The 12621-nt window shown below is 46.1% G+C and overlaps 1 protein-coding gene across 2 annotated transcripts in view; it reads right to left on the minus strand.

The window, feature by feature from the left end:
- UHRF2 (ubiquitin like with PHD and ring finger domains 2) overlaps positions 1 to 12621 on the minus strand; it is a 1897232-nt gene that overhangs the window by 1736384 nt on the left and 148227 nt on the right. For both annotated transcript variants that reach the window (XM_069625927.1, XM_069625926.1), the window contains exon 2: positions 9589 to 9822. In XM_069625927.1, the coding sequence (XP_069482028.1) occupies positions 9589 to 9822 (234 nt within the window). The remainder of the gene's footprint in view (positions 1 to 9588; positions 9823 to 12621) is intronic.

Here is a 12621-nt window from a genome sequence, read left to right on the forward strand (position 1 = left end):
TGTCTGCTCCAGGTCTGCTGAGCCGGTCTGCCTCCAGGTTGGATTCCACCAGAAGGTGGACGGCCCTGAGGTAATTTTATTCTCCAGGGCCTATTCCCACATGCTGACCCCAAGCTGCACAGCGGAGGGGACCTGGTACCTCCCTCCTTGTTGACATAGAACATGCTGGTTGAATTGTCTGTCTGAATGAGGACGACCTTGCCCTCGATAACCGGAAGGAAGGCTCTGAGAGCTAGCAAGGTGGCGTTCAGTTCCAGCCCATTGATGTTGTACTCCTGCTCCTGCCTGGTCCAGGTGCCATGGACGGAGTGGCTGTCCAGGGTGGTGTTAGGGAGAATTCCCATAAATGTGCTAATTCCCTTCACCTTAGAGACCCCCAGCAACTTTGCTGGATTTTGAGGACTTGATTTTTTTTACCTGGAGAGAGTGAGCCTTTTTTCCCACTCATGTATTTTTATGTGTGTTTTACTCTTGTGTTCGTTGATTGTGGAGTTTTAGACAACTCCATAGGCATCACCTTTTCATATGTGTCACACAGCACCCTCAGTGCAGTGACACAGGGAAGCCTTTTAGGCTGTCCTAAGGCTTAATTACCTTCACTGGGATAAACTACTGTTTCCCAGAGAAATTAAAGTGAAATTGACTTTACTAGTCTTTCCAAATTCCTAGGCCCAGCACACTCTATCTTACCATAGAGTGCTGGAGGGGTTACTTAGTATCCCCTATATCTAGAAACTCATGTAGCAGTCAAATGCTACCCTTTCCTCGTGAAATGGCTGGTAGCAGTAGTTTTACAACAAACTACCATGATTTTTCCCACAAGCGGGAGCCATGTTTTTCAAGATGGCGTCTGAGCCTCCTTTGTTTAAACGGGTCCCGGTCTTCTTTTTTCGCCATTTCATTTTGGAAACGTCCTTTTAGAGTTTTTCTCTGCGTGCCAAACCAGGTTTGGTCCCTTTGTTCCTACGCCTTTGGCGGGCTTCAGGACTGAAGACCGCCTCTGGTGCCCGAGTGTCTGGGGTGGGCAGGAAGTGAGGGAGGTGCCCGAAACTCCCTGTGCTTAGTCTCCTAGGAGACCCAAATGCACTCTGGCGTGATTGGCTGGCTGACTGTCTGGCAAAGACAGCCACCCTGCTGGGTGGATGACAGCTAGGTTGGAAATAATGGGAGAAAACTGGATAAAAGGCGAGTCTCTTGGCTTGGAAGGCAGAGTCGACCACTGCAACGAAAGAACCGAAGACGAGTTGGAAGAGGACGGCTGCTGCAACTCCTGGACCGTTGGTTTGCCCGGTGAAGCCCTGCTGCAGGTCCGAATCGCCAAGTTCATCTTGACAGAGAAGCCCTTCAAGGACGAGTTGGTGAGACCAATCAACTCATAAGCCACCTGGATACCATTCTCAAAGCTAGTTGTATTTTCCTCAGAATGCTGCAGGAAACCGAATAGACAGGGAGAAGGACACCAGTTTGTGTGCTTGACTACAGCTACCGGAATCAAAGATTTGCCTTTGCCAGCTTTTTGACCAGTCCCAGTGCAGTGTAGCAGTCCCCCGACGTCCTCCCTCTTGTCCCCACGACTGAGGCTCAGGAACAGCGACATCTTCAGCTGCATCTTTTTCTTCATTGTAAGGTACTGTGAAAACCTGACCGAGAGAATTTACCTCTCACTACGAAAGTGCTTGAAACTTGGGCAACTTACAGGCCTAGTCAGCTTGTGACCCAAAATATGAATCTTTTTTTTACAAACTACTTCTGAGAACTTGTGGCAAAGACTTTTCCGTTTAACTTCCAGAACTGCTTTATCCTAAACAAGAATTTTGTCCATTGACCTTGGCCTAACCTATTGCATTGAATCAACTCCTCTGGGGAACTAAAACTATTTGCACTACTTAAAAGGAACTGTAATATTTGTTTTATTAACTTATGCCTTTTTGCTCCTACTTCAAATGCTCTGAATGCCATGTTGCTTCTCCTTCAAAGTAGACTAAATGTCTCAGAACCTGATATTATGAAGTACTGAAGTATATTGTTGAGTGATATAGATTGCCTCCTTCTAGTGAATGTTTAATAACTGACTGTGAAATAAATTAATAAGTGTTTTACCAAGAAACCTTGAGTTTAAGAGTCCATTTCAATACTTGCAATTATAGACCTCTGTCTAACATCCTTACAGCTCACATTCCCTCTTGGGATAAGCCTAGCTGCTCAGCAGCGCTACCACAAAACTGTGTAGTACAGACTTATACCAAAGGTTGGTTTTGCTTACACCTGTAGTTGTAGTTGTGTTTAGTGGTCCCAAAGGGTACTGCATACAAGCTTTGCCTAACAGGTGCCCCCCCCATCCCTCAAGAGAGAGAGAAGTCTGTAGTGATGGTGACCTGTGGGGTAGGCTGCCGGAAAGTTTTGCCTGTCAGCAGGTTGCAGTCCCTGGACCACCATGTGAGGTCCGGTGAAGAGAAGGAGGGATGTTGATCATCTCCGCCTGAGAGCCCCGCTCCTGGTTCCATGATGCTGCGAAGTGCATACTGAGTCTCGTGTGGGGGAAGGCCAGTAGGACCGCTGCCATGAGACCCAGTAGGTGTTGGTACCACCAGGCTGATGTCACTTCTCTGCTGAGGAAGTGCGCAGTGGCCCTCTTGAGGGCCGTTATCTTGTCCTCCGAAGGAAAAACCTCTCTCTGAGCACATGTCCCAGATGAGCCCCAAGAATGTAATACGTGGGTGGCAGCTGCGATTTCTGGAGATTGAGCAAAAAGCCCAGTTCGTGGAGTGTGTTCATAATTGCGTGGGAAGGGTGGGGCACTGCTTCCTGAAATGAAGCCCGACGAGCCAGTCATTGAGGTACAGGTATATGTGGTGGCCCCTAGCCCTGAGGAGGGCTGCCAATGTATTCATCAGCCTGGTAAAGATCCTGGGGACCAAGTTGAGGCCGAAGGACAGCACCTTGTATTGGAAATGGTAGCCCATGACCCCGAATCGTAGAAAAGAACAATGAGGATGCCAAATCGGAACGTGTAAGTACGCGTCCTTCAGATCCAGGGAGCACATCCCGTCTCCCTTGTACAATGTCTACGCTATTAAATCTTGCAGAACCATCTTGAATTTTTGTAGATGTAGGGAGAGGTTGAGGGTGGAAAGGTCCAGCACAACTCTCGGGCCTGTTTGGTTCTTTTTCTGAATGGCGAAAATCCTGGAGTAAAAGCCCAAGCCTCGCTGGGAGGCTGGGACTTCCTCCACTGCCTGGCTCTCGACGAGCGAACGGATCTCCGCCAAAAGAGTTGATGTCTCAATCTGTGGGAGTGGAGGGGACGAGGGAGGAGAGGCTGGGATGGGTAGGCGGTACCCAGTGGATGCTACAAAGAGGATCCAGGGGTCCTCAAAATTCTGGCACCAGAAGTGTGCATGGAGAGCAAGCCTGCGCCCTCCCCCCGCCCCTACTGGAGACATGTGGATCCGGAGGGGCGTGTCATGCCTTCTTTACCTCAGAGGCTGTTCCAGAGGAGGGGGACTGAAAAAAGCCCTTACTCCCCCACCCCTTTTCGTTGCTTGTGCCGAGCGGGGTGGGCAGTGGTCTGGGTGTCTGGACCTCCGCCCTTGGAAGCCGCGGGAAACCCTCTCTATGTACGCCCCATGTCCGAGCGCTGTTGTGACTGGCTGTACGTTTTGGCCGTGGTCTTTGTAAGGATGGATAAAGACTTTGCCGTTTGTGAGCTGTTTTTCTTTTTATCCAGCTCAGAGGTCACCCCCTTCGAATGGCAGGTCTAAGATGCGTTCCTGGACATCCGGATTGGATTTCGTAGCATGGAGCCAGGCCGGTCTTCTCATGGCTGTGGCAATGCAGATGGCACGGCCAGAGGTGTCAATGTGGGCCACGGTGGACTCCATGATGTCTTGAGCCACCATCTTGGCCTCTGCCAGACCCGCCTTGAATCGTGATTGGCTTTGCGCCGGATGCTCTGGGAGGAAATCAGCAATTTCCTGCCAAAGCCTCTGGTTAAAGGCTGCCAGCATGGCATTCGCGTTGGCTTGACGAAGATGCAGGGACGTGTTGGAATGCAGCTTCTTCCCGTACACCTCCAAGATCTTCTCCTCCTTGCCTAGAAGCGCTGCAGAGGAGGAGGCTGAGGACGACTGAGGCTTGGACTATAGTGATGCTGCAGCGATCACGAGGAGTGAGGCTGGGCCCATAGCAAGAGTCTATCCCCCTCCATCTGCCTGTACTTATTGTGCGTTTTATTATTTATAATGCACATCAGACCCGAGGGTATCAGGGTGCAGAAGGCAGCAAAAACATTTTCAGCTTTGGTTACAGTGCTGTGCTGTTCTAAGCAAGTATAAGCAGATTAGACACTGAGCATATACATAGAAGGTGAAATACAATTATATACAATTAGATACAGCAGATAAGTGCGTAAGTACAGAGATGTGCGTAGAATGCAGAAGTGCGTAGAGCAGATGAGTGTGTAGACCGAATGACTGCAGAAAAATGTGAAGAACGCTGAGAAGATGAGTGTGTAGAGCGGATGAGTGTGCAGAGCGGATGAGTGTGCAGAGCGGATGAGTGGATAGAGCGGATGAGTGTAGAGACGAATATGGAGAACAGGATATTACTGTTAAATGCGTGGAAAATGATGAGTACATAAAGCCGATGAGCGCGGGGAGCAGAAGAGCACGGGGCCGGGGATGAGCACGGGGCGCGGATGAGCACGGGGCGCGGATGAGCACGGGGAACGGATAAATAGAGCTGATGAGTCCAGGGAGCGGATGAGTGCAGAGAGCGGATGAGTGCGGAGAGCGGATGAGCGCGGAGAGCGGATGAGCACATGAGTGCGGAGAGCGGATGAGTGCGGAGAGCGGATGAGGGCGTAGAGCGGCTGAGGGCAGAGAGTGGCTGAGGATGGATGAGTGTGAGGGCGGATGTGCGCCGGGAGTGACTAGAGGGGACGAGTGCCTAGAGGGGATGAGTGCGTAAAGGGGACAAGTGCGAAGGGGGGACGAGTGCGAAGGGGGGACGAGTGCGAAGGGGGGACGAGTGCGAAGGGGGGACGAGTGCGAAGGGGGGACGAGTGCGAAGATGAGAAGAGGGCGTAGATGAGAAGAGGGCGTAGATGAGAAGAGGGCGTAGAGGGGAAGAGTGCGCAGAGGGGAAGAGTGCGCAGAGGGGACGGGCGCACAGAGGGGACGGGCGCACAGAGGGGACGGGCGCACAGAGGGGACGGGTGCGTTAAACAGTTAAACAGAGAACTCACCAGAGCGCCAGCTCTTGGCTAAATTAGATGTTTGTTTTTGCATTGAAAGTCATTGACATCAAGGTACGGTAAAAATTGAAAAATTGGAATGCGTAACATTTAACACCTTCTTTCGAATGTTCAAGTGCCTTGTTTTCTCTGTACAGCTAATCGTGTTTTGAATAGATGAGAATGGTGAGAAGGTGCTCCATGGCAATGCTCAATGAGAATTTGAAATACAAAACACATTTTTCCTACCTCACAGCAAAATGACAGGACTCCAAAACTGGCCATATTTACATTTCTTGCTTACCATGACATTTCTGTGTAATAAATAATTAAAAAATGTTTAAAACAGAGTCCCTTGTTAATTTTTCGATATGTGGTGTAGACCTTCACAAGAATGAAAAACCATTATCTATGCTTTGAAGCGCTTGCTCAAATGTAAGTAGGATAGCAGTATCCTTATTTCAAGAAAAAAATATACTGTTTAGTTGGATTATATAGATGGGCACTGAGTAACCAAATGAAACAATTCTCAGACAAACATGGATCATTCGTGTATATCACACCCTAGTGTTTTGCAAGCCTATTATCATATCCTTGTATTATTATTATATCCTTGTGCCAACATGTGTTTTGACCATCAGGTCTTTTTCAAAGCAAATACAGTCAATCAAAAGTTACAATAATCATCTTGTTCCGTTGTTTATAATGATGTTGACAAAATGATCCACTGTTCGATTCACTTATTTATATCAGCACTTAATTTGCAACATCAAATTAATTTCTATGACCATTAGATTTGTTTTATGACTGTCGTTTTAACATTTGAAAACAAAAATAAAGATTGTTAAAAGAAAGGGGCAGCCCCACAGAGGAATTGTAGCCTATGTTAAAGTAAGAATTTAGAAAAGAGTAGGCTATACTTAGTTTGTTGGTATCAAACATTAATCTATGAATAGGAGCGACTTTATTACAAATATAACTTATAAAGAACTACAATTAAGCACACTTTTGATCAGTAATACAGAAGACTTTGGCATATTATTATTTTCAATTATTAATAGGAACAGGAAGTAATTCTGCAAGGAATTCAAGGTGGTTTTCTTTTAAAGTTATTTAAGCAGAGTCTATTAGTGCATGATGCACCCTTAATTAAAAAAAAGAAATGGCACCATTCTTTGGGAAAACCAGAGCTGATGTAAAGAGATTAAGTGCATACACTAATGCTTTGCCATTTTTGGCGCTATTGATCCAGCACAATGTTACTTTATTCATTAGCTGTCGAAAGGTTGACAGGAAGGTAAAACTAAGGAGATTCGGGGTTAGAACCTTCCAGCTCTGACCTGCCGGGAACACAAACGTTCTTACCCTTTTTGATGCAAGTTTAAAGGTGGGGGGTTTAACAAACACTTGCCAATATTTATCAGATATCCTGCTGGAGTATACTACACCACTTTGGACGTAAAGCCTGTCGAATCCACATCCAATTTACATCTCATTGACAGATACACAATTTTAAACTGGACATGTTCGACTAATGGGATCCAAGTGCAGAGATGGAATAAGTCATTTTTAACACATGTATCGCTTAAAAAGCATGCCTTTTCAGATCTGCCCTTTGCTGTCTATATTGTGTAATGCCAGAGATGTAAAGAATGACAATGGAGGGATCAGAAATGGGGTGTATTTTTGAAAGGACAAAAACGTGCACACACCTCCGTTCCTCAGGCATGAGATAACCCATGTCAATATCACAAGAAACATGCATAAAAGTAATACGATTTTTATCGCCAAAATGATTAAATTCAGAAGAGGGTCAATTTGGCTGAGGAATTAGAGCAAGGAAATATACACCCATATACATGCATTGGGCAGATTGGATTGCATTACATAAAACAGGTAATTTACTCTTCCTTCCAATCTGTGTTTTTTGGGGAGCAAGGAGAGCACATCACAGTTCTACCTGGTTTCAGGATTTCACTTGTGCAAGAACACATTTGGATTTACACAAGTACACGTGAAAAAACGTGTGCAGGAAGTACATTTACAAATGGCATTAGTGAATGAGTTTTTGGAAAATTACTCTCAAAGAGAGATGAAATTAACTGCATGCATCATCTGGGTGAACTGCCCCAAAAGCAGCATACCACAACTCAATGATTTATGTGCTGCAATCACACACAAAGTCGTATGCAGCTTTTGTTGTATTATAGTTAACAAGCCCCATTGGGGTCATTTCTTAAACTTCTGTGGCTCACTCGTGACGATAAATGTACTTACTTTCTTACTCTTTAACTAGGCTAAAAATAATTATTGCTCAAAAGCCTACTGTCCTTGGCCTATTGTGTTTGGGGTGGGAGGTTGTCAATGACTAGTCAGTGCCGGACATTTAGTAATTTCTGGCATTTGGTCGATCTAAGCATACTCATTCAATTACCCTGTAAGAAAGCTTGCTTCACGGATGTGGATGCATCGTGAAGTCACAGGTTGGAATACAGACAGTGCTGACTCTGCCCATCATCTATCTTAAGCACATTCTTGTGTAACATAGCCTGCATTATTAGAGTGCTTAGACGTAGGAGGAATCCAACCGAAAGCACTATAAACAAATATAGTATGTGACCCTTTTTAAGAATATGGCCAATATAGTGAAATTCTGTTGTACAGTCACAAAATGAAAAGTGAAGCGTGAAAATAAAATAAAACTGAAAGGGTCCGGGGTGATAAAGTTTACTTGGGAAACCAAATACGTTTGGCCCAACGTGCAAGGTCAATGGTTCTGCACAAGTCTATGTCCCATCCCCGTTTTGCAAAAATACACAATCATGATTTCAATTGTTTTAATGAAAGTCAAACAAAATGAGAAGAAAAAAAATCGAGAAGGAGCCACTGTATTTTCCGTGATGTTCGAGGTCGAATACTTAACGGGTTCTGCACTTCAATCTCTGCAGCTCTGCTCTTTTGTCGAGCTGTCTTGCACTAGCGAAGGCAACATTGTGTATAATATGACTTCCTACCTTTCAGCACCCCTGAAAGATTTTAATACTAGAATTTGCTGGTAAATACAACGTGCATTTCAAGTCACTCAACTATGTTGTTGCTACAAGAGCAGAGTGTGCGCAACCCGCATTTACAGACACGTTGCAGAGTTTATGAAATCATAAACATGATGCCCCCCAAAAAAAGGCTCAATGAAAGACACAGTATATTGGACCCAATTACTGAAACTGCATAAGAGCAGTAAGTGGTGCAAAAAACAAAGTTGAAAAATTGCACAAGTTGTGTCGCATATGCACAGTTGTTGCCTTGCAGCTTCTTCTTGCACATCAAATGTGTCTGCTGAGAATCTGCTGGAGCATTAAATGAGGAGGTTTCCTCATTATCCTGGGGACGCCGGCAATGGAAATGAGCAAGACTCTGCAACCTCCTCCCCATCAACACTAGACTTGCCCCCTTGCTTCTACATTTCAGGAAGTAGCTCAAGACCCTCCTCTTCAAGGAATGGCTCCTCCCTAACACAAGTCCAGCACCCTACACTCCCCTCCTAATCTGGACTGGATGATCTGCTACCCCCTGTTCCTCCACATGGTTGTAGAACCCTCGCAGCCAAACTGCCCGTACTATTTCTTCTTCACCTATGATTTATAAAGCACTCTGTTGCTTCCCGAAGCTAGATCCATGCTCAATACATACGCTAAGAAGAAGAATATAAGATCCATTCAGCTGTGGCGCATTTGCCCGTTCACAGACCATGCTCCAGGGAAACTACTCCTTCACGGCCAAATGTAAATGCAATGTGTACCGCCCTGGAGTTGACCAAGAATTTGTACACCCAATCTCTTGGTGACCAGAAAATGGAATGGATACTCCAGTCCCAATCAGCGCTAGAGAGTTGGGGCTGTTTGTGGAAGCGTTTCCAGAGACACAAAAGCAAAGGAGAGAGGCTTGAAGCTTTGCGCACATCTAGGCATCATGATGCCTATATGTTCACCAGGACCACTATACCCCCAACTTTGCATGCCTCTGACTGCACTACCTTTTGTGGGAGAGCTCTGTAACACCTGCTTATTCGAGTGGAGGGAGCGGTTGGGTTGACCAATTTCATAATATTTTCAGACTGGCAGGTGTAGCTATCACTGTGAGGGTGCGCCAGTGACTCAGGACCACAGTCCTACATTGAAACAGTGCGCATGTGTGCTCGCAATCGGAGACACATTATGTATTAGGGCATCCAGTTCTCCATTTGGCCTGCACTTAAGCAGAATTCCAGAAGGTGAAAGGCACATAATGTGCTAAAGAGCTTGTTACATTATCCACCTGGTCACAATTAGAGTTAACGGAAGAAACAAAACACCCACCTTGTATATTCCAATGCCGGCCTCAATAAGAAAGGTGCGAGCCGATGTGGATGCCGGCAGGGGAGGCATGGAGGCTCTGACAGCATTTTTGTTGGTATGTTTTGGTCTGACTTTGTTATCTCCATCCTTTTTCTTCAAGGGAGTGGGGGCATCATCGGACTGCGAACGAATCAGCAGCTGCACTATGTCATTCAGTCCCACATTGTAATCAAATAAGGTATGTCCGTCTTCCAACTGTGAATTTAAAAAAAATAATTGTTAATCATATGTTCTACATCTGAAGAGAGTGCAGCAAGAAGCTGTATGATCAAAGGCAACTGAAATGCAAGCAACTATAATTCCTTCTATTCCTCAAACTGGCATAGCCATCACAAGCAACACGTATAGTATGAGAGACTGCCTAATAAAAAGCATGATTTAGTAACTGCCATTTGGGATGCAGTTGACGCTTCACTTAATTTATGACCACCCACCAATTATCCCCTTCCATTTCCCTTCCATTTAGGGTCCTTCAAGTATCAATCCTTTGTCGCTTCTCATTCCCTCTCTAACACCGGGTCTCTCTGCCAACTCATTGCCTTCTTTGGCTTCTTGTATTATCCTAATGTAGATTACAAACATCATCTAATCATTGACCTACATAATCGGGGAGAGGGGGTAGTGAGGGTTTTCTTTCTGCATCACAGACTGTCTTTCCTCTATCCACCAATAGACAGCACTCTGCTACATAATACTCAAAAACTGTGATCTACCTCATATCTTCCAATTCTACAGCTCCCGGCTCCTCTATTCTTACATTGGAAACCCTCACTCCATCCCCGAGGCACACAATCCGGGATAGCTTTGACATTGGACCAGAAGCTAGGACAATTCATCACCTTCACTGCAATGGCTTCCAGGGTTAACCGGACCATCCATAAGATTCACTCCAGCCTCACTTTTCACTCAATCCACACTCATCCCCATTCTAATTCTCAACAAACAGGACTACTGCTCCAGCCTACCCATGGGACTCCCTCTTTACTGTTTTACTCCACTTGGCAAGGTATTGACCTTGGCCACCACGCCCACTTCATTCTCCCTCAATCCTCAATCATCTCCACACCACTTCCTTGTGTGGTGCAGGCCTAAGAGCAATCACTCCTTGCTTAAATTGCATCTTCATGTCTCCATATCAGCCACCCTGCTCTGAGATCTCCAGCTCTTGTTCCTATCCTCCTTGCACCATAATCCCACTTTTAATCTTTCATTCACCTTGCTTTTCTCCATTGAAAATCCCTTCCCTAAAAACATCAAGCTCATTCCCACTTCATCAGGAATCAAGACTGCCCAGACAAGACACACCCGAATCATCTGGCAACATCACTCTCTACACGGCCACCCTGTTGCAGCACGGAATGAGGAGTCTGACCAAACGGCAGCATAGCGATTGCTATGAACATTTATTAACAATCAACAAATAAATAGCTAGAGGTGGTTTCCCTACCTTAAACTAAACCTCGGGCAGTCAGGAAGTCTGTGTAGTCCAAATAAAACATTTTCACTGTCTTCGTCCAAACTCCTATTCTATCCGTACAACTTCAACACAAATTCTTATCTAATGAAAGTTCTTTCTACAGCCCAGGAGAATGACTCCCTTCTCCTGGGCATGGGTCTCTCAAGGTGTAGCATTCTCCCCTTCTGGAAATGTTCCAAGGTTCACAATTCGAGGGGCAATGTTCCACAACACTCCAGTGGGGCGAGGAGAATGACTCCCCTCTAATAGCTTGTTCCCAGTTCTTTGTAGGCCTCTTCCATATTAATTCTAACTTCTGCAAAAGTTCTAGTAGTTCTCTCCAAGGGCTTCTTCCAGTCTCTACTTTTAGATTCTGTAACTTGCCCCCACTGGGACGATCAAGAGGTTACCCCCGAGTCCTCCTTCACTTCCCAGTACCACACTCAACATGTCCCACTACTTTCTCTTCTGACTCTTTTACTTCTTCTAGTTCTTCTGCTTCACAATTCACAGACTCAAAGTTCTCTGCCAGACATATTCTTATTCTCGTTACCTTGCCTCGGTGAATGCTTCACCGATTTCACCGAGGGCCACAGGATTGTTCTTTTGCCTTCTACTACTCTTTGTACGTCTGCTTGTCTTCGCGCCCAGGTACTATATGCGGTCTCGTCACATGTTCTGGACCAGACGGCCCATCTGTTACAGGTCACGCCACCACCACCGATTCTCCTACTCCATACATTTGCATGCGTGGCTACTCAGTAGGCTAGAGTAGGCAGCTGTGGTGCAGTTCTCGGACCGCACGGTCCACCTACGACAGGTCCCACCAACAGCTCTTGGTTTCTCCACTTCAGGGGCGCCAGCTTCCAGCCGACTCACAAGACGGTTCTCGGGCATCCCGCTGCTCGTCTCTGCTACTCTGTTTAGCTGCCTCGCTGCAGTCTCCCAAAGCCCTTCACGGGCTTCGCAGCTGCATTCTTGCTTGCAGGGTTCTCCTTCTGGATTCAGAACAGAACAAAGTCCTTCTTTACTGTTTAGCTTAAATAGCTGGGACAGCCCCAGCGTAACATCAGCTTGATTGAAAACAGCTGGTCGAGCACTCTTTCTACTAATCACAGCATGCTCACTATCTTCATCCCTGTCCTCATCACAGTGAGATTGTCAAACAGTTTACAATAACATATGGTTTCAGAAAGCACCGTAGGTAGACACGGTTTGGGTGTTCTTACTACCCTGTGAGATTGGGAATTGAAGGGGCTGTGTCCCGGACTCACATCCTTTTCTACCCCTTGAGGGACTATTGGTTAGCAGTCACACCACCCAGGTCTCATGGAAAGGGGCTCCCCTCTGGGGAGAAGTGATGACATCTGAAGGATCATCACAACCCCCAACTAGTCACACACACACCCACAAACAAAGACACAGTATGCATTCTAAAAATCCTACTCTCGGTTTCTGTCGAAATGTATGTTTTGTATGTATTGTCACCTCCATGGCCCATGCCTCTCTATCACGCAGAAACTGTTTCCACTTGTGCA

Source organism: Ambystoma mexicanum, chromosome 6p (assembly GCF_040938575.1).
Source record: "Ambystoma mexicanum isolate Mex_15411 chromosome 6p, UKY_AmexF1_1, whole genome shotgun sequence".
In the NCBI taxonomy this organism is placed as follows: Eukaryota; Metazoa; Chordata; class Amphibia; order Caudata; family Ambystomatidae; genus Ambystoma; species Ambystoma mexicanum.